Consider the following 23,191-nt stretch of genomic DNA (forward strand, 5'->3'; position numbering starts at 1 on the left):
ACAGATCACAACTGTTCAGGCTGATCTGGGCTTATTTTAATCAGTATCAGTACCAGCTCAAATAAAGGCAATCAATATCTGATGCTTTCTTCTTGCAGCTTCTCACTATTAGCCATCAATGATCATCACTTTTGCTGGTTAAAATGACAAATGCCCTTAGTGTGATGATGAAGGAATGGGCCCCTAAGTATAGACAGGTTTGTGGTCTCTGTGTCTCTTTGTGATCGTTTTGTGTCTTTTAACTGAGCTCTGTGACTAGAAATACTAACAATCACTTCATACAAAGGCTCAGGCTCAGGGGGCCCCTGACCTCTCATGCTGCTGGACCCATGCCTGGTTCTCCTCGGCCGAGCTTCAATGCCTCTGCTTAAGACATCTGGGTCTCCTGAAACTTCTTAACACAAGATTTCCATCACATAAATGAAACCTGTGTGTTGTCTGGTTACAGCGGCCTCTGCAAACTGGTGTCTGTACTCAGCCAAAGATCTTTTGTGAGATAGGAAGCATCACTCTGATTATACAGTTGTGCTTTTACAGAGAGGACCAAGTGTTTCTGTAGCTGCAACAACAGAGTAATGTCTGCCCTCTGACTGATCACATCATGTCAGTTTCATCAGTTTCATTCCCCCAGTTAAACTTTCATTCACATCCTAATAATAATTTAAGCTTCCAAACTTAATATTTTGCAATCTTAACCACCGATATTTGAATCAAGCTAAGGTATGGCAGATACCCAACATTAAAGGAATTGGATTGGTACTGGGGCCAGAAAAACTTGATTGAGATATTCTTTTTATGTATTCAAATACTTCTTCAGCTCATAAAAGTGAGGTTAAGCAAACATACAGAATCATTGTCATTGAAAACAACTAGGAGCAAATCTGCATTGTCATATTGCATTAATTTACTAGACTTAATATTAATTCATCTGCTAATTTAAGTTTGGTGCAATAATAGTATTAAGTATTTTTTTTTTGTTATGCTCTTTGACATTAATAGCCATGTAATTACATTTCTGTTTTAATATGTTTTTCAGTTGACATTGTCCTGTGTTATAATTGCCATTCACATTATGTTTAATGATGCCCATACATCTGATTTTAAGCCTATATTTCCCTGCTGTATTTCCCTGCACATGTTTCAGTTTACATGATTAATTTTTAGAAAGAAGGGGAAATGATGTATGGACTGTTGGAGTAAGTAAATATCTTTACTCTTAACCTTCTGTGTCTCTCTAAATTGCAGGTCTTTCATCATCCGTTCCTGTGTTCTGTTAAGAGTGTTGTTCAAGTCAAATGTCCTGCAGAGCTCTGCCTTCTGACTCTGCACCCATGGTTACTAATCTCACTGTTTAGCTCTCTCACAGGCTTTTTAATAAAGTTACTTAATAGGAAGTGTGTGTGTGTGTGCGCGCGCGTGTGTGTGTGTGTGTGTTACCAAGAAAAGAGCTGTGGTATGAAAACAGCTTAAAGGACCCTGCCATTACAAACAAACTTAGAGAATCCCTGAAATGACTCATACCTCACAGTGTTATTCAGTTTGTCCAGTTTATTTGTTTAGCTCAGTATCACATACGACAACATCTCTCTTGGCTTTACAGGCTGACATTAGCAATGATTTCCAATAAATCCCAAACTATGAGGATATACCCCGCACAGAGGGCTGGAGGAGTAAGGAACAAATTTAATTTTCTGCGTCTACACAGCTGCAAGGGTTTGTGTAAATATCATCATCATGTTCACGTCTTGGTCTGCTCATGTGTGCAACTTGTCTGCAGGATATAATGACTTTATCCTAAAATATTCTGACTTTTTTCCAAATAGTATAATAACAGTAATAAAATCTTTCTCTCAAATTATTACAACTTTTTCAAAAAATTTACAACTTTTTCCTCAAATATGTATTTTCTCAATGTATTTCTGCTTTTTTCTTCAAAAGGTTTTTCTTGAAATGTTTTGACTTTTTTCCTCGAACTATTATGACTTTAAATTAGCTGTTTTTAAGTTTTGCTGTTGCTACATAGCCAGTGTTAGCATTAACAGCTGTTTACTTACCAGTCTTGCTGAGAGCTCCATCGTTGTGTTTACAAAATAATAAGTTATAATTAAGGCTGTCAAAGTTAATGCGTTATTAACGCGTTAACGTAACATGCCTTTAACGGGAGTAATTTTTTTAACGTGATTAACGCTTGTGACATTTGAACCTCGGGCCACTCCGTAGCTCGGGAAATCAGGAAGCAATGCACCGACGTCGATGCCGTCGTGAGCAGTAATGGATAAAAAAGATATTTTAAATGGCATTTAGCATGCTAACTTTAGTAGAAGAAAGGAAGTGATAGGAATAGAGGCATAAAAATAGTGTTGCTTTCCACCGCTGGAGACAGATCTTAGTGAGTGAAAGAATGAAATTTGATGCTGAACTTGCAATGTTTCTTCTAGACTGGTAAGTAAACAGCTGGTAACACTAACGTTAGCTATGTAGCAACAGCAAAAAAAAAAAGACTTTTTTCACAAAACTTTTTTCACATTTAATTTGAATAACTTTGTTTACACTGCCAGTAAGTGTCAGTGTAAGAGGTTCAATTTCTTTCATGTTTAAAACATTCAGCAACAACGACCAATAAAAAGAGACAGACTGTGATGTTTGGACCCTCCTCAAGCAGATTACTGATGTAGCCAGCACAACGAGCACGATGAACAGGCTAATGGAGGTCATCTATCAAATAATATAAATGCTTTTTCCTTGAGTCAGAGTTCATTGTTTAGTTTAACAAGGAAGAAGTCTCACTAGTTGCAAAACATCATGTCAAAATGCATTTGTTTCATTGAAGAACTGGGCACAAATATAGCTAATGAGAATTTTTTGTTATATTCTCAACTTTACCGAACGCAAATTTCCTTACACATAAAAACAACCTTAATTTTAAAGAACTGTTCTCCAGTTGCCTGTTTTATATACTCTATACAAAGGCTAAATGATAGTGCTCACGGTTGCAGTATGTATCACTGCATGTTTACGATCCCACTGTAGCTGAGGAGGACCACCTAAAAGATGTCAAGAGCTATTTGGAGACCACACTCACTTTTATTTGTCAATTCGAGCTGCTTTGTGTGTGGTAGCGTTTGCTGACATTGAAGAGAAAATGGAGTGTTTGAAAAGAGGCCAATCTTCTTTTATTTTTGGTGATCTAGAACAAAATGTTTTCAGTGTAAACCCTGACCCTCACCACAGCTGTACAGCTGTGGCTTTCTGTAGCTCAAAATATGAATGAAAGAATCTAAACATGATTGCTTTGATTATATATGTCCATCTATCCTTCATCTCGTCTTATACTGAGCCATAAATCAATCCCACAGTTCCTGGTATAACCACTTAAACTCCTCATTTGTGAAACACAATTCGGAGAATTAACATTGTTCGCTCACAGGACTGACATCACTGGACCTCCATGAAGAAGTCACACATGTCTGATCAACCTGTGACAAAAGTTCAGGGCCTCTACCGGCCTCCTCCTCCTCTGATGTTGACCTCCACCTTCACAGACGTTCATCTTAAAGGAATCAAATCTGATAAGTTACTGATATGGAGAAGGTGTTGACTTGACTTTAGCCAGAACATCTTGTTGGAATCAAGCTTCAGGCAGACGTGTCAAGATCCTCCACTTATCCAGACATGACCTTTTAGGGTTGTGACCCATGAAGATGAAATACTATCCAGTTGTGACGCCTCTTGTGGCAGTTCAGTCAGGCACGAAAGTAATCATATAGTTGCTTAAACACTGCGATCATGTATTTCCACAACCTGTCTCTCACAGTAGGTGGTCCATACAAACATATGGTGCTTACTTAGTCTGGTCATGGTTATGGTAACACAGAAACAAACAAACAAACAAAAATAAAAATAAGAAACTAAAATCAATCAACACAAACTCCAGTCTCAGATTATTTTTTTGTTGTATGTTTTGTCTTATTATTTGTTTTTGTTTTGTAAAGACTCATTGTTGTTTAGTATTGTTGGATATACTGTATGTTCTGTGTATTTTGGCAAATGAGAAACAAAAGAAAGTTGGATATGCTGCACCCCTACTTTCAACTTGGCTACATAAGCTACTTCCTGCACTGCCACTGAACATTAGACTGTAAACTGCACATTTGTTCAACATGAATGTAATTCATAGGCAGACTGGGTTGGAACAATGTCACTTGTCTCTGTAAAGTAGCTGAAACATTCGCAGGCAGATATAATGTAACTCTAAAACACTGATCCACTTCAGTGCAGCGTCTATAATTGACCAGCCAGAGATGAAAGTGATCCGACCTGGGAGGAGAATGAGAAACATAACAAGCCGGAGAAATATTAAAACAGCTGGTGCTCAGATAAACACTGCCAATTTACCAAATGTGTTGTAATAAGCAGCCACCAGTATTTTGCAAGTGTTTGGTGGAGAAACAGTGAGAGACCAGCCACCTTCAACCAGACAGAAGCCGACCAACATCCTACTTGACTTTGATTGGATGCCAACAGCAGGAAGGAGGGAAGGAAATAAAGAAGAAAGAGTCTTTTTGTGAACTGCAGACCTGAAAGTCTTCCAGCGGAGAGTGAGAATGAAATTACAGGATCTTAAAAAATCTGAGAGGGAACAATGTGCTTTCTTTGACATGACATCAAAAGGAAGCCTTTAGGTGATTTTCAATGGCTGACTACCAAAAGGTTAGATTCATATCCGCGGTCAAGCTCAATTACAACCAACTGGTTTAAAGATAGAATCTGTGTGAAATAAAGATGAAATTGGATTATTTCTGCAGTGCATAAACAAGTGATACAATAAAGGAAAAAATGAGGCATGACTTGGGCTGAAATCAAAATCACATTATTAATGAGAATATTATTTTTTCTTTTGAAACATAATGTGGTAAATGCGTACAAAATTACACAGAGAATAATAAAACTGATGTTCAGTACAACAAAATATGTTCCTCTGTTACTTATTATGCACAAAACATGCAAAACAAAAACCCTAATAACAATGTTTTTGTTGTAAATGACGTCTTTCTTGGAATCTTTAAAACTGAAAATGATACAATGATTTCATCATAATCAAGAGGTTAATGGTGCATAATCAGTGCTGTATATGTGTTTTTAATAAAAAAGTACTTGAAACCTGTTGGAAAAGTTTCTAAAAGTTGCTGTGGTTTACATCATGTGCTGATTTGCATGTGTGACGTCACTGGGTAATGATTTGCATGAAAAAATGTTTCATTGACAACATCCGTGAAAGTCATACAAAAGATATTACAGAAAATGTGCTTAAAAGTAGCTAAAAGTCACCACAGAGCTTCATCGATACAAGCAACACCTTTAACGTCACATGTTGTCATGATTATTTTTTAACAAAAAATGTTAATGATTTTTGAAGTTTTAATGTACACTAATGCATAACTTGATTTTTTATTCAGGCTGTAGTCACTTTAAATCTACATGCAATTTCACAAACTTTTTATGTAGGCTGTTGACAGCTGTTGAATTGGCAACACTGACAGTATTACTGAAGTACTGCCCAACCGTAGGCACAACCCAGGTTACTATTTCAACACTGAAGCAATAAATGGAAACACATATCACATCAGATTATCTCAACAGCAGGCAGGAAATGTCACAGCTAATTTATCAGTGATTATGTTTGTGCTTCTTGCTCAAACCTGCATCACAGTCAGTTTATGTTGAATCCAAGCCAACTCATCAACCATGGTTGATCACCACAACAAAACCAATCACACCACAATACACAAACTGCAACACACAGCACACAACAACACAAACACACACACACACACACACACACACACCATAGTGCAAATAGCTCCAGCAGTCCAGCTGCAGTGACTGTTTGTTTTTACTGTCGGCCTGTACTGAGAACCAGAGGGAGAAAAGATAAATGCATTAAACAGGGGTGAAATAGAAGAAGTAAAGTATTTTATCTGTTGTACTCAGGCCCTGATGTTAGTGTTATCAAGGCCAATCTACCTGTCCGCAGAGTTGTTCCTCAGCAAAGGACATGCAATTCAATAGATCTGTTCAAGACAGATGTTAAAGCTACACTTAGCAGAGTTATTTATATCAACACTGAATATAATGACTATGATATTGTTGAAAGGGTCATGAAACATGGAGAAAACACAGAGAATTATGACCCAGCTTTGCCGAATTGTGGTTTTATGTACACACATTTACTTTGTGAATTCTTAAACCTGTTTCCAGCAGACAGCAAAAAAAAAAAAACAAATCAACAAACAAACAAAAAAATAAAACCCCACACCCACTGTCTGGCTAGCAGCAGACACTAAACCAGCAAAATCAGCAACTAGCCTGTGAGGAAGGGTGCAGCCTGGGGAGAAGTAGCTAAAGAGACATGTATTTTCTTCAGGTGTTGATGGAGAACAAAACAAAGCTAAAATTAAGACAATATTGGTTTTATATTTATCTTGTGTACATAAACACAACTCCAAACGTATGTTGTTGCTAAATAGGCAATTGCTTGCTAACATGTTAGCCATGCCACCTTTAAAATGCCATAATGTCTTAACTTTTTGTAATATTAATGTAATGAATGCAGATTTGATAGTTTGAAGTCCAGATTAAAGCCTTTTAGAGGGAAAAAATACTTTGCTATTTATCACTTCTGCATTCTTCGTTGTTTATCACTGAGACCGTTTTGGCAGGAAACCTGCTGGATTGCTTTATAGCACCAAAAGAAAGTAAGAGGGTGCTGTTCTCCTAAGCAAACAGTATTAGTATTCTTTAGATGATAAAAGTAGTGAAAAGACAGTGACAAAGTTGGCATCTAAATGTGTATCCTCTTCAGTAAAGATAAAAACACCAGAGAGGTTGAGGATGTAATAGAAAGAAGACCGCTTTAATGGGAAATGTGGTCTTAATTTTGGTAAACCACTGGCATTGCATACAGTCTTACATTCATCTCGAATATGACCTCATTTGTTTGCAACAAATATAAACGCACGACACAATTAATTAGACAGAGATTTAATGATGTTGAAATGTGGCTACATCAGAAGAAAACTGACCATTTTGTTGTGTTTGACTAGAAATTGTACGATTATCACACACAAACCACATGTTTGTACAGGGTCCTGAACCTACACTCACATCCGTGCACGCAATCGATTCACACATAAACTTGCTGTCATGGGTTAATGCCTGGTCATCACTGTTGTGCAGCTGTGGCTACATACTTATCAGATTTATACTAGATGCCATAAAAACATATTTACCAATCAGAGACATGTTGACTTTCAGTTTGAACCGGAGGTTCAACCTGGCACATGCTGCAAACAAAGACGTGTATTTTTGTGGGGTTTCTTTTGTTTATTTGTTCATTTTACGGAAAGTTAAATACAAAAATGTGTCCATGCTTTGCAGTTTTGTTGAAGTGTCTGTCGGGGGGAAGCTGTTTGTGAAGTTCAGCCAGCTGTAACTCAGCTGCAGGAATGTCAAAATGAAGTGACAGCAGTGGCGGCGGCGGGGTTTGTTTGATTTCTAAACGTGGACCGTGTCTGATGTGGCAGACTTCAAAGTGAGGCTCGTGCTGTGAGAGGCTGAATGACTTAATAGGTGTGTGTGTGTGTGTGTGTGTGTGTGTGTGTGTGTGTGTGTGTGTGTGTGTGTGTGTGTGTGCGTGCGTGTGCATGTGTGTGTCTCTGTGTACAATGGAAGTACCTGTTTTCTGCCTCCTGTTGGGGTGGCTGTTTCTTTCTGGAGTTTCTGGTGTTACTGGTTTAATAAATGAGTGTTAAAGTCTTAAAAAGCACAAAGCAACTAAATCTAAATTATCAAAATTTTCTGATAGAATTTGTGTACATCTATTATTTAACATATGTAGTTTTAACTAATTGAGAGTTTCACCAAGGCTTAATTATATTATAATAATATTATAATTAATATTATAATTTAATTCTTGATTAAATACTGTGTTGACTTATGTGCTTCCTCCCTGACTTCTCTACTTAATCACATACTGATTTATTGACTTATTTAGTCAGAGAATCACCAGGTTTCCCGCTGAAGATTTTTTTAATCACCTAACTCAACTGGTTTATAGCTGCCATAAAGTGCACATAACTGAAATATGAACATAAACAAAGGCAGTGCAAACCGTTTCATTTCATGGGCCATCTCAGTCATGAAATCTACCAAGCTTTAGCCGTGACTGAGAAACAACAGTTGAGGGTTAATTTGACTTGATTGAGACACTGGAAACTGCACAAACACATTCAGTGCTTAAAAAACTCAACTATTTACAGGCAAAAATCCAACTTTAGAGCAAAATAAAACTGAGAAAAACACAGGGAGAAGTGAAAAAAATATGGAAAGCGTAATGACTAATACTGGTAACCAAAAAAACAAGTATTGTTAAATATTTATAGGTACCCAGCAGATTTATTTGTGCACGTGCATGAGCATGCAGGTGACATGATACACATTCCTGCCAACTGTTTCATGCTATTCTGATCAACAGGTGGTGATGATTTACCGAGGAAAGAAACAAAGTGCCAACATAATGCTGGGAAGAAGCAAGCCAGCAAACATGGACGTAAACAATACAGGCCTCAGGTATTTTAAAAAGAATTTATAAATGTTTCAAGAGGAAGAAAACAAAGTCAACACATTTCACAATACCACCTCAAAGACACACACAGGAGACAGTGACTGTAAACACAACTTTGTAAAGAAGAAAACCCGACAAAGCACCTTTATACATTTTATATTCACAGCTCAAGCTGCACACTGCCTCATTCCCTGTTGGTGCACAATGTTAAAGTGCATTATTTTGTATGTTATCTGACACATTAGTGAGCTATCAACGCACCTTAGCTTTATGTTACTACATGTTATATTTCTCAGGATGCATGAGATGTAGATGTTTGTTATAATTATCAACAACTTATAATTATCAACTTTTGTATTAATCTAAATGTTGCATTTAAATTCCTTTGTAATGGTTTCCTCACATTTCCATCCTGGGTTTGATTCTTCTGTGCCGAGTTGTCGTCCAACCAAACGCAGCTGGAGAACAACAGCCTCTCAGCACTGAGACGCCAGCTCTCATATTTTTGTATTGTATGCTTCTCTGGACTTCACTGAGCTCCAGCACCACAATTAGCCAAATCAAACCCCTACAGTGTATGTGTGTGTGTGTATCAGACTTGAGCGCAGCCTGCCCAGAGTCTTTGGAATCTGTTGTTGCTTAATTAGTCTGCTAATAAAAGTGAAAAAAGCCATTTAGAGGACTAATTTGGGCGCCTGCTATCGTGCTCTTGAAATCCCTGGAGCTTTAACCCCCCCTCTGCTGCAGATTTATAAAATCAGTGTAGCTGTTTATAGAGAGCTGCATCTGTGAGGCCTGCTGCTTTTATTTGTGTTGGAGTTGTTTACACAGTGCAGTGTAACACACTTATTGTATCTTATGACCGTATTTGGCTTAATATGACGTTCTGCATGTTTACAGCTTATTCTTTTGGGGTTTTTCAAGTGAGGGCACCAGTGGGGTACGATAAGGTGTTTTCATTACAACAAAGGAGAGAAATGATTAAATGAAGTGCAACAAGTCTAGTGAAATGTTATGCAAATTAGGGCGCAGACCACATGGGCACAAAGGCTCTACGCAGGTAAGTCTGCAGTTCAGCTCCCGACCAGCTCTGTCCCATCTCCTGTCACTCCCCACTGTCCTGACAACTAATAAAAGAATAACATGGCCAAAAAAAAAAAACCCAAAAAAAAAGCATTCAGGCACAATACTCCCTGTAAACCCTTCAACTTATTAATATACAAGCAGTTCATCTAAGTTCCCAAAATATGATATGTTGTCACTCATAACTTTGTTTCCAGAAATTTGAACTATCTAAGCAGAATCTGACTTTTTAAAAGGTAAATGATGCTGGATGCCAAATCTCAGGCTTTATAGAGACAACCTGCTTATAATTAATGGTGAGTTGTTGAGGAACGACTGGAGCACTTCACTTCCTGGAAATCAGACAAAACATATGCTGTCAGACAGTGGATCTCAACCTTATTATTTTCAGGGTTGCTGGATGGTTTTCAAAATAAAATAAATAAATAAGATTTTTTTTTTTTCCATTAAGTCTCCCATCCCAATGTTATAATGTAATCATTGTAAAACAGATTTGGAAGAGTGAATGAAATGAGTGTGTGAATCTGAGAGAAGTTGTCTCCTCCAGCTGTACTGGCAGACTGACCGTGGCACAGCACGGTGGCAGGTGCTAAACATGAGCTAACTCCTGCAAAGTGGCTGAACATGCTGGTTTCTCAGTCTGCCAGCTCAAGGTGCAGACCAGGAAGAAATGTGTGAAGGTGAGTTCAACTGAAAAATGTAAGATGCCTGCAGCTCTGACAGATTTCTCCTCCGACAAGCGTCACAGGGTCAGTGCACAACAAAGTTTGTGTACGTCTGGTAGCTCTCATGTGTGACGGTAACCCCTGAGATAAACGGAGCAGAGAAGTGTGTGTTTGCAGCAGAGGATCGCTCAATCTTCCACTGCCATGTGTACACAGCAGTGCCAACAGGGCAGGGCACCGAAGTGTAGCAGGTCACTGCAGTGAATCAAGAGGGGGGGGTCTCGAACCCCCACTTGACTCAAAAAGGTTAGAACCACTACTGTAGGAAACATACAAAGACTTAAACATAATATCTTCTTTATACAATATATAATGTAGTATAAACAGTATATAACAAGATTGGGAGCGAGGTCCAATCCATCCAAAATTTGTTCAGGCACTTCACTTAAAATCACAAACCTTGATCGTAGTGCTAGAAAAAACTTCTAGCACCAAGTCACCAGGATACATCGTCTGGGGAAACATGAATATCTGAACAAAATTTCATTGCAACTCATCCAATAGTTGGTGAGATATTCACTCTGGACTCATTCATGCTGCTAGCTTTGCTGAAAACAGCAACATGATTTTTCCAGCCATGCTAATATTTTTAGTTGTGGAATTATAACAAAAGTTTCAAGTTATGAAGGATCCACATTCTTGTCAAAGAGTGATAAGATGTTGTTGCTGTCTGATGTCAGTAATTTTGGCCACTTTTCATGCTGGCGATGAAACCAAGAAATATGCTGTGAAATTATAACGCACCTGTCAATGCTTATGCGACCACACAACCATCATGACACCACTTGGTAAATACTACTGTAATTATTTTAATCTGAGTAAACACAGAGAGAGAGAGAGAGAGACAGAGAGAGAGAGAGAGAGAGAGAGAGACAGAGACAGAGAGAGAGAGAGAGAGACAGAGAAAGAGAGGGGTCTGGTCCAATTAGTCTTGACATGTTAATGACCTGCGTTTGACTGCTGAATGAGGCTGTCTGCTGACTTTTGGGACTGCTCTGTTGGAGGAATGAAGGGGCTGACTTTTCTCTGTATCTTTCAATGTGTGTGTGTGTGTGTGTGTGTGTGTGTGTGTGTGTGTGTGTGTGTGTGTGTGTGTGTGTGTGTGTGTGTACTCTCCTCTTATGATGAATTCCTTACTAGGAATGCTGGACCTTCTCCAGACTCCTCTCTCCAGAGGGGACCATGACCACAGTGCAGAAACTCATTAGAAAAGGCTTTATTTTCTCAGAGTCAATTTAGGGGCCCCGGGACAGTGTGTATATGTGACACATGTCTTTATATGTGTGTGTGTGTGTGTGTGTGTGTATGCACCATGTTTGTGGATTGGTATGCTCATGTTTTTGTGGGTTTGTATGTCTAAATCTCGGAATGTGTTATGTGTGTGTGCATATGTATACGTCTGTATATGAGTGTGTGTGTGTTCTTGTATCTCTGGGACTGTGCGTGTCTTTTCATGTTTTCTGTGTATATGTTGGTTTTCAAATGCATGCAGCTGTATTTGTGCTCATACTCGTCTCCATATTTTTGACTATGATTGTGTTTATCATATGTTTCTACACGTGTGCTTGTGTGTTTGTGTGTGCGTTTGTCTGGGTTTCTTTACAGAAAGTACAGGTCCATGATTATGTAAGTTTGTCTCTATGTGTGTTGTGTGTGTCTCTGTATTTGTGTTGATGTGCATGTGTTTTTATTTGCATTCATACTTGCAGTTCTCAGCATATAAAGCATGTGAGGTTTGTGTTTCTGTGTCTCTGCACGTATGTAGACATGACTAAGTGAATGTAAGTGTGTGCATGTATGTGTGTCTCTCTTCTGGCACGTGCTCTCACCCAGTGATGGAAGATTTGCTCTCCTGCAGGCGATGTGTGTTAAGGGAAGAAATTTCTTACCCGTGTTGAACATAAACACACTGAGATCAGAAACACCTCATCTTCAGCAGCCAAAATGCTGATTGTTTTCACAAGGAATGTGGTTAAAGACCTTTATAGTTTCTCTTTAAAGCTGTTAGGAGTGGCCCTTTGTGGTGTCAGATTTGCCCTCTATACGTTTTTCTACAGACAAACGTAGCCAGACACATATGTTCTACATTTAAGACAGGTTTTTATCATGGATCATGTTGTGACAGAGGGTGTACTGTCTTTAATAGCCTCAGAGGATCTAAAGTAATTTAAAGCATATGGTTGTGGTAAAGTTAGCCTTACTTTGTTTTTCTAATGGTCAGATATGTTGATGTCCTCTGCCTCACCAGTGTCCCACAGACCTAATTTGTTTCTACGGGGGAGAAATTCCATGGCTGGACCACAAAAAAGTTTTATACAGGATGAAAAAAAAAAAAGACACAGAGTGGGCACAAGTGAAACTTTGATCCACAGCCCAAAGCTGAGGTTCAGACTAGAGTTAAATTCTAATTTCTCAAGTGTGCATCTGCTCCAGCGGCTTTGCCCCCACATTCTGCAAGAATCATCTTCAAGAAAATGTAGTTTATCCAGACAGAGGGGAAGGCCTGAAGGATCTAACGACTTCAGTGTTACTGCTACTTCATCATTTCATCAGATATGATGAAATATTCATGTTTTGTTGAAAATGACACTTCACACTTAGTAACAGAACGCTGCAGTTAATGCAATGTAAATGCTGTGGGTTCACAAGATCCACGATGGTTTGGGCTGAGCATCAAAACTTTGAAACTGACATTATCCAGACGGCTCAGACTCTGGCTACAAAAATAAGAAGTGATCTTTGCCCTTAACTGAAAGGGTCTCCTTTAAGACCCTTCTTAAACCTTACTTTTTTCCAAGAGCCTTTCCTAATTTTACTTTCCCATGAATTGTTTTATTTCTTTTAAAATTACTCTGCATTTTATACCCCTGAATATTTTATCTGCTTTTCTTCTCTTTGAAATCTATTGATTTTATTTTTGCTGACTTTGTCAAGCACATTGTTTTGAAAAGTGCTCTATAAATAAAGATTGTTATGATTATTATTATTATTATTATCATTATTATTGTGATTACCTAGCTAGTTAATTTATTTGATGGTTAGCTCACTGTTGAATCACAATGTTTAAAAATGCTGCTTCTAATAAGTTCAGCAGAATCAATCAGACACCTGGTGAGGATGGCGCAGGAAGTAGAGCGGGTTGTCTACAGTCCACCACTCATGACGTTGGTGGTTCAATTACTGGCTCCTCCAGTCCAAGTGTCGAAGAGTCAGAGGCCAAGATACTGGACCTGAAATTGCCTCTGATGGCTGCTCCATCAGTGTTTGGGTGTGATGTATGCATGTGGTCCATTTACTCTTCTTCTGTGCTCACTATGCAACACCCTTTCTCCTCATTGATCCGTCTGTTCTTTGCTGGTGAAAACGGGTATCATTCAAAAAATCTCAGTTACGGCAGCATCAGCTCCTGTATTGTTTCCCTTGCTGTGGTTTCCGTGGTCACACGTCGACCTGTTGAATCATCAAAAACTCTACCAACAGCGTCAAATAGCCGTGTGTGTTCATGAGAGCTGTGTTTACATTTAAAACAATTGAGGCAGCTGGCGCAACCACTCACTGACCATTTAACTGAAACTACCTGCTGGTTTTAGAAAGTGGACTACAAATAATCTGATTTCGTTAGAGCCAAAATAAAATTTAGCCACTGCAGGAAAAGTTGATATAAAACAAAAACACAATCACGATAACAAACTGTGGTACTACAAAGACCAAAATAAACCAAATCTGTTTCAGGGCGCGGGGCCTATTGCCAATTCCTGCTTGGCAATAACATGCCTGCTACCTACAGTATTGCTGAACGACACAAACAAACGTCAGTTGGAGGATTTCATGGCTTAAAAAAAAAGAATAACAAACCCACCATCATGTTTTCCAGGAATTAACTGGCTGAGGAAAAGAGGGCAACCATGCCAAACCTGTAAGCTGCATGTTTGCTCTCACTGGAAAACATGACTCAGCTGCATCTACAGTAGAAGTTAAACAGAGGGATGCATTGCAAGATTTGTAACATGTGGGAGGAAAATAACACTGTTAAGAAACCTGACTGATGTCCTCCATCATACAGTACCTGTAAAATATTACAGATCTGGGAAGAAACGAAACTTTTTTTAGCAGGTGGACGTAAATCTCTGAGGACCAAAATAAACCAATAGATCCCCATCCAGCTCATAAATAGAGATATAATAATGTGTAAATTCTCCTTAAACCTCCTGTCCTGAACACCCAGGCAGCTATCAGCCTGGGCTCTGTCTTTGAGCCCATATATGGGCCTATACAGATGCATTTGTTGGGTGTTTCAGACAACTTGTTATTCCTACTGACTCCAGATGTAGAACAAGATACTTGTGGCAGTGTCTGGCCAAAATGCATTGAAAACCATCCCAACAGAAAAGGTTCTTCCAAGGCTCTATAGTTATAGCATTTGTAAAACATAAAACTAGAGAAATAGGAGGAAATAATTGGTATTACATACACTCTGGAGTTCTTGCACATGAAAATCCTACGTACATAAATCTGGGCACAATTGTTCTAAAAAGGTACTGCTGTGCTACAAGGCAAAATAATCAAATAACTGTTTTGTTCCTTTTGCTTGAGTCAACCTAAATGCAAGGACAATGAAAAGCAATGAGGCCTATAACTAAGCTCATGTGTAACTGTTGCTTTTTGTGTGTATGACTGTGTGATTATAAATGAGGCTTTAGAGGCAAAATCTAATAACCAAACCATGAGAGATGTGAATAACTGCTGTAATCAATACTTTTATATTTTCAGTGGATCAAATGACTGTGCAATGTGAGTGATGGACCAAAAAGTATTACTCACCCGGCTCTGCACTGAACCCCACGGAGCTTTTTGGCATTTTAAGATCTTTGTTTTGGTTTTTGGGCCATGACGTCACTGCTCTGGTTCAGCCTCACATCATCCTCATTTTCCAGTGGAAGAGGATTTTTTAATGTCCCATTATGGTCCAGTGTATTTATTATTACATATCTCTGGGGATTCTTAGTCACCCTGGTCATGGTTATCCAAGACAAGTTGAATCAAAGGAATTGGACTTGGTTGTAGATACTTGAAGATATTTCACTCTCTGATCCAAAAAAACCTCTTGGATCAGAAGTGAAACGTCAAGTGCAAATGCCCTTGATCCCACTTTTCTTGAGTAACAGAGTTTTTCTTTCTTTGCATTTTTAACCTTTTATGGTTAAAAGTTCCCAGATGTTGAATGAATGAATGTTACACCTTTAATATGCAGGGCTGGATTTGAAAACACTTAATATTGCAATTAATTGTCCATTTCAACACTTAAAAATCTAACTTAGTTCAGCACAACATATCTCTCACCTGCTCTTCTCCTCCTGTATAGGCAGGGGTTGTTTGTAATACTTTGGATATTAATCTGAAACAGCTCAGGAATTTTCTAAAAATGAATTTACACTATTTAACTGCTGAAGATTTGGCATTAACAAGAACAACAGAAAGGCAGCAGCTCCAGACAAAACTCTGCATCTGGTTTCTTTTTAGTTCACATTTATATCACATGTGATATCAACCAATGAACTGCATCCTAGAGGAGGTGTGTTTCATGCAACAGAGCCAGATACTGTACATTAAAACTCATTTGGGTCTAAGAAACTCAGCACTCAGAAGGATCACAAACTCAAAGTCTCTTTCATTGTAGCGCTTAACATGTCACAAGTTTCAGTCTCAGCCTGCTGTTGGAGAGCGTTGTTCATGATTAAAAACTGGAGTGAGACTGAACAACCTAAAGATTGCACAACTGATAGTTGTTTCCCTTTAGAACAACTATAAATTATACTAGTCTGCATCATGTAATGTTATGACATTTCTTTTGATTCGGAAAATGGTTTAAATTAATACAATTCCTGAATATGTAATTTACAGACTATAACATGTAAAATAATGGTACCATTCTTAAATACTTATGTCCTATTATTTTTCATATCAATCTGAACCAAACATGGCTGTCATTGTTATGTAATGCCCCATGGGAACGATTACAAAGACAAAAAACACTGCTGGAGGTTGCATTTATCAAAATGATTTTAAAGAAAATACTATAATTCAGCTATTCTTGGGGAACACACCACAAAGCTTTAAAATTGTTCCACATAAGCTTTTCATGTAAACCATTAAATAAATGGAGCTGAAATGACCACTGACAGGAGATTGTGTCCAGAAGAGAAAATTAAGAGTGAAAGACGTAAACAGTGCCGTGAACGCACCGTCCAACAAAGACTTATCAACAATGCACAAACCTCTGCACCATCTCTCCAACACAGAGTAAAAGACTGACCCCCTGTGCACAAATTCAGACTGTGTGACCGCTGGTGTATAATAAAATACCTGCCTACAAACTTCAGACTCACGAGAGGTCTTGCTCCTTTGAGTCCATACATGAAAACAGGGAGTCAGTCCACAAGGGTTTCTGGGAAGCAAAGCCACGTCAGTTGCATTGCATCTGGCCACCATTTGGGTTGGCCAGCATGCGCAGTTTTCTAGTGCAGCCTTAATGCTAAAAAGACAAAACACGTCTCTTAATTAATGGCCCTTCTCTTGAGATGTGGCAGCCAAAACGAGTGACTACAAAAGACAAAAGTTTCTCCAGCAGGCGCCTTCGAGATGATAAAAGTCTGGGATGTGGCTCACAGACATTTCAGCAGGCGCAAACACTGGCTATGATGGGAACTGAACATGTGACTTTTCAATAATGGACCAATGTCTCTGCTGCTGCTGAGGCCCCAGATCAGAGCTGACAGAGCTCTCTCCTATCTGCACTGAGATAAGCTTGCAGACGTAATGGGGTGATAAGGCAGCTCTTAGCTTCCTGATGAATTGAGTGGGATTCATCTGGCTCATTTGGGTTTTATCTGTCTCTGTTTCTGTTTATCACTCTTCCTTCTTTCACTAAATTTAAGGATCAGATGCACTGAGACAGAAAATACGTTATTGTACTTATCGTGTCATGAGTGCAGATGTGTTCAGCCAGAGATGAGGCTGAAATATGGATGTGTTTTAAAGCACGGCAATGACGAGGAGCCGTGAAGTTGGGAGGAGGCCAATGAGGCCAAGCAAGAGCTGGAGAAACCAAAAAAAAAAGTCAAAGTCAAGTGAGAATTCAAACAAAAGGCAAATGTGGATAACACAGAGTTGAATCTTTGTTCACATCGGAAATCTGGCAGCCGCTGCGACTGTGTTTGTGCGCGCACTCGCATCATGTGAATGTGTGTGTCTGCGTGTGCATGTGGCATACAGGGGCCTCCCGTGAAGGTACACTGGAGCCACTTAGCTTTTGGATAGCCGGCATTTAATTTAAAAGAGGCTGGCTGAAAAGCTCGGTTTGATTGCTTTTCTAAAACAACTTCATCTAAAAGCCTCAAATAACCAAATACCTCTGTAACGACAACGGACCCGTTCCAAGCTCTTAACTGCATCTCTGTGCCTGGGAATACACACACAGCCACAACCATTTAATGGCATCAGCCATGTGGTTACGGCATGAGTGGGTGGCTCAGGGGGGAGGAGGTCTTGAAATGAAATTAGGATTAGTAAAAGCAGTTGATCCCTCCAGGATCTTGCTGGTCTTAAGCCAGACAGCTCTTAAACCTGTTCCTGGGCCTGTCACTTCTTTTTCTAACTCTATCTCCCTTAATTTTTTCTGTGCGGACAACTTCTTTCTTTCTTTCGCCATCTCCATCGGACTCTCTTTGTCTTCCCCTCCTCTAATAAGAGAGTTGACATTTACAAGAAGGCCACAGCAGAGTTCGCAAAAGGTAACAGCCGTAAAGTCTGACACCTCCACAGGCTTTCTCATTCACACACACACACACACACACACACACACACACACACAGACACACACACACACACACACACACACACACACACACACGAGTGAACTGGCAATGAAGCTACTGTGGCGTCACGCCAGGGTTTTTCCAAATCAACCAGGAGGAGGAACTGCAGCAGTGTAAGCTCTAAAGACACTGGAATTTATTACGGCACTGTGTCACAAACTGAGTGATATGAAATAACAACAGCTAGAGCTAATTTCCATAACTCACACATCAAAATTTCCACATTACAGTTCCACTTGTTTGGTGCCAATCACAGAGACATGTGATGTTTGCCCATGCCTCCAAATCTAGCTTTGGAAGTTTGAAATGCTGAATTGGAAATGGGTGGTTACCACTTTTTCCTTTTTTTCCCCCCCAGGTAGGGAGGTTATGTGCGCAACTCTCTCTACTTCATTACACAATGTACCAGTGGTTGGTTCCTGAGCAAGGCACTAATCCTTCAACAGATCAAACCTAAAACACAGAGGTTTTAGACTTAAGTTTCACCCTTATTCCCTAAAGGTTTGACAGAAGCAATTGTCATTGTCGTGGATGAGCTTTCAAACTGAATCAAAACTGAATTGTGAGTCTGTCTTGGTGGAGACTCCACAGCACCAGGATTCAGTACATGATGGCTGAAGCAACAATGAGTAAAGATAAAGACTTACTGTTACATTAACATCCATCTTAGATGGATCACAACCAAAAATGCATAAAATCTGGACTCAATGCCTCTAAGATACAGTCCACACTAAAATGCTAAATCTAATCACCAACCCAATGTCAGTCAAGTACCAAACTCTCAGAGAAGTGCTGGGAGTGTGGAAAAAGTCCAATGAACTGGTGCTGATTTGCTCTACTAGCAACAAATTAGATGCTGACCCCTCATTAACTAGAAAATTAGTGTCAATGCCAACTCATTAATCAAGCTAAAAGCTGCTATAGCTTTTCGGTCACCCTGAGAAGCCTTTGTGCAAGACTAGTTTTGTATATTGGAATCCAACCTCTGCAAATGGAAACCCAGCACTCCTGCAGCCACAGATGAGGCATATTATGGGAACCATGCTGCACAAAAAGAGCCAGCATGTTAAAACCACTGTCACGCTTTATCTCACCTCTGTCTTTTAAGTCGCCGTGTAAAAGGTCAAGCTTGTCACGCTTCCAAAATGCTGTGACAAACGTAACAATCACATGTAGGAATTAAGTTGAAATCTGTCACACGAGCGCTGAGCTCTACAGTAGACAGGTCAGTCGTGCACCGCATTTGGAAAACTGATTTCACGATTCAGGTTAGAAATCTGCAAGGACAGAGCGAGGTTTCCTTCAGCAGGTACAGAGATCTGTGCTACGTTTGGCACTGAAACACTACATTACACACTCTTCAGCAGTAAAATGTCCAATTTTGTAAGAGTGAAGAAAGTCAATAATATCACCTGCAGGACTTTACATTACATGTTTATTCATTGCGTGCATGTGTGAGAGAGACAGTGTGTGTGTGTTCTCAATGCTTAACCAGAACAGACAGTTTAAGAGGGGAGTAAGGTTGCAGACCACATCCCAGAGTGTTACCTAAGACTAACTATGTGGGATTTTATGGTGCAATTGTGTATACGTGCATGTGTGTGTCCTTCATTACAATTCAACCTTGAGGAATGGCTGATGTCATCTGCATAACAGAGCCCTGAGAACAAAAGATGGACAATATGCCCTCTCTCACAGTCTCTACAGTACAGTGCACTGCTGCTGCATTTATTTCTTCTTATCTTTCTTCCGTTCTTTCCTTCCCCTCTTTTCTTTTTCTCTCTGACAAACTGGTAATAATCTTTAACAGCTGACAGATGATCTGATAGCAGCGCCATGAAATCATGACCATATTCATACACTCTGTTCAAACTAACCAGCCTCCTGTGTGCGACATAAACACTGAACGCTTTTATCTAACACCCCATCTCAGACGCTACAGTGTGAACTGATCAACATCATGTGTCACATTTTTCCTCACTTGATGTTAAAACAAACACTCAGGCTAGAGTAATAAAATCGTATTTACTATCAAAACACACTGCAAAAGCACAACATGTGTTGTAAGTGCCTCAGCTGAGAGTCGTTTCGCTCGTCTTGCACAAGGGAAAAGTTTGGCAGCATCTCCTCCATCATTATCGGAGATGCAACCACTGATGTCTGCACAGACACATTCTGTACAACACTGTACAACATGGCGAGGTCATGTGGACACTTAGCGTTAGCGCTTTTTGCAGCTGCATACTGTATTCTGACATTTGACACTCCGTCATTCTTATTTGTTGTTTTTCAGAATGTGTTTGTTATTCGAAATTTTCATAATGTTCCATAATCTTTTCATTGCTGGCAAGCATCTGATAGAAAGCAACTTGTGAAAGAAGTTCAAGATCATCACGTATCAACTTTGGAAGCTGTTCTGAAGTAGCAGCTATGCACACATTGAACTCTTTTTCTGTGATCCCAAAGTAACGAGTTCTTGTATTTTTTTCATTGCTCCAGGACCACCCAACTTACCAGAAAAAGGTGCTTTCTGCTTTATGAAGGCTAAATCATCTGGTACAAGCAGATACAATAGGTCGGGATGTACTCTGTGACATGCAAGTACATACATATTGTTATCAAACACATGATTTGATCCATTTGAATTCATCCTACCTGCCAGACAGAGTCCAAAGATGGTGAGAAGAACCAGGATGTAGAGGGAAACAATGGCGTACTTGATGGCTGAGAGAGAGTTCAGGTGACCGCAGCACTGATCCTGCTTCCTGCGACGCTTTCCAGAACCTGACGAAAACAGAAAAAAATGTTAAGGACCAAAAAAAAATGTGGGTGGGGGTGGGTGGGGGGGGGGGGGGGGGGGGTCCTAATAGAGGTACAAATATCATGAAGGAACAATGTCTACTTTTCTTATGAAAAAATATAGAAAGAGAGAATATTAATAACTACTTGGTTACTAGTGTTTGAAGTTTTGTTTAGCTTTTTGCCTTCTACTACACAAAACCATTCCTCTGAAAGTGTGTTAATTCGTGGCTGGAACAGTCTATATGAGCAGAGTAATTTGCCTCACATTTATTGGGGAGCTGAAAACAACCAAGGTCATATTTTCCAGGTCTTGAGGCAAAAAATGCGAGGAGTATCCATAGAAACAAGGACTTGTAGCTACAGAAATAACAGAAGGCCTTTATTGTAAAGCCTGACATTTATTAGTATGATGACATACAGTACTGTATAAACATCAAATACCGAAGACTGTAATAAACACAATCGGGTAATTTACTTCATAGTTTAGAGAACATACACTTGAGGAAAAGTAAGAAGGCAGCAACAGTTAATGCATTTCTTGGTTTACTGGTTTAAAATGGTTGTACTTACATTTATTTTACCTATTTGGCAAAGCTAAAAGTTAAATTATTGCACATACATAGGGAATGGTTTAGATGTTATAACCTTAAGGTCAAAGACATACATTATAACACACACACGTACAGCTGCACAGATACGTTAATAAAACTGAATATACAAAGGTGAACTCTGTTATATGAATTACACAAATGAACATGCTCACTGTGGAGCTATTACTATAATTCACATCAATACTTATAACTCCTGTCAGGGTCACACAGATGTTTGAGAATTAGTCTTGATAAAACTGACACAAGACTGTTATGTTGAAAGGGTTTTTTCTTTGTGTGTGTGTGTGTGTGTGTGTGTGTGTGTGTGTGTGTGTGTGTCACTGCGTGTGTGATGGCTTGGCAGGAGGCAGGGATCAGACTGTTGATGCTGAGGGAACATTCCCTTCAGGTCAAGAGGATGAAGAGATTTTGGGAGGTTGTTCTGAAGTCACATCCTTCATCAGTAATTGGAAAAGGAATGTGTTATAAAATGTGTTCAGTTATCACCTCAATATGTTAAAGAATTTAATGTGAAGTAGTTTTATTTTCCCAAAATATTACTCCAAATATGTACCTGGGGACAGCAAGAGCCACTACAAAGATAATGCAAAGTGTAATGTACAAATATAGATACTAAGCTTTGTGTTCTCCTGTGACTGGATGTGTAGTTTACATTCATATCTTTAGCTAGAGAGCATAAAGCTTAGCCTACAGGTTCCAGGCAAAAAGGCAGTATGCTCTCAAGTGATAATCTACTTTATTCCAATGTAGAAAACATTGGAATAAAGTAGCAGTTTTTGTCAAGTTAGCCCTAGTTTTAAAGTAGCCTACAATGAAAAATGTGCATAAAAAATCAACCTGTTATTTCTTTCTTGCTAATGTGAAACTGTTGGGATGTTTACTGCAATGTAAAAAAAAAAAAAAAAAAAAAAAAAAACGTGGACAAGCAACATAAAAATGAGAGCTACGTTGTATTGTCAGCATTCTGATTTTTTTATAAAGGTAAAAGAGTTTGAGGATAAATACTAGATAACAAATTTAGTAGATTTAACTGGGGAAAACTTGCTCAAATTCATGAAAGAGCAGGATGAAGCCCACACACCAGTCCTGAATGGAGCTTTTTCAATGTAACCGTAAGCCCCACAAAATATAACATGCTAATTATATGCTAACTCTTGGCCTCGAAAGAAAGGGTTAGTTTACTAATGCAAGTTAGCCAGGCATGCTAATGTTAGCAGGTTATATTAGAATAGACAAACACACTGTTTAATTAATTCTTTGTCTTGTGTTTTTGGTTTTGAGTTGGCAAAAACAAACAATACAGATACAGTACGAATGGTTTGAGGGAGGGGCTTAGTAAACAGTCAATCAACTAGTTTATAAAGCAGAAATACACTGAATGTCATTTAAAAAAATACTGTCTGAATACTGTGCCAGTGGTGTCAAAACATTTTAGGGATCAGCTTTCACACAAGTCCAGCTGTTTGAATTGAC

The 23,191-nt window shown here is 39.0% G+C and overlaps 1 protein-coding gene across 1 annotated transcript in view; it reads right to left on the bottom strand.

Annotated features, from left to right (window-relative positions):
• scara5 (scavenger receptor class A, member 5 (putative)) overlaps positions 1–23,191 on the bottom strand; it is an 81,447-nt gene that overhangs the window by 48,083 nt on the left and 10,173 nt on the right. Inside the window, exon 3 of the mRNA XM_071467554.1 lies at positions 20,961–21,089. Coding sequence (XP_071323655.1) covers positions 20,961–21,089 — 129 coding nt within the window. The remainder of the gene's footprint in view (positions 1–20,960; positions 21,090–23,191) is intronic.

Source organism: Trachinotus anak, unplaced genomic scaffold (assembly GCF_046630095.1).
Source record: "Trachinotus anak isolate AG129_WGS33_773 ecotype Australia unplaced genomic scaffold, CSIRO_AGI_Tana_v1 ptg000031l, whole genome shotgun sequence".
Classification (NCBI taxonomy): domain Eukaryota; kingdom Metazoa; phylum Chordata; class Actinopteri; order Carangiformes; family Carangidae; genus Trachinotus; species Trachinotus anak.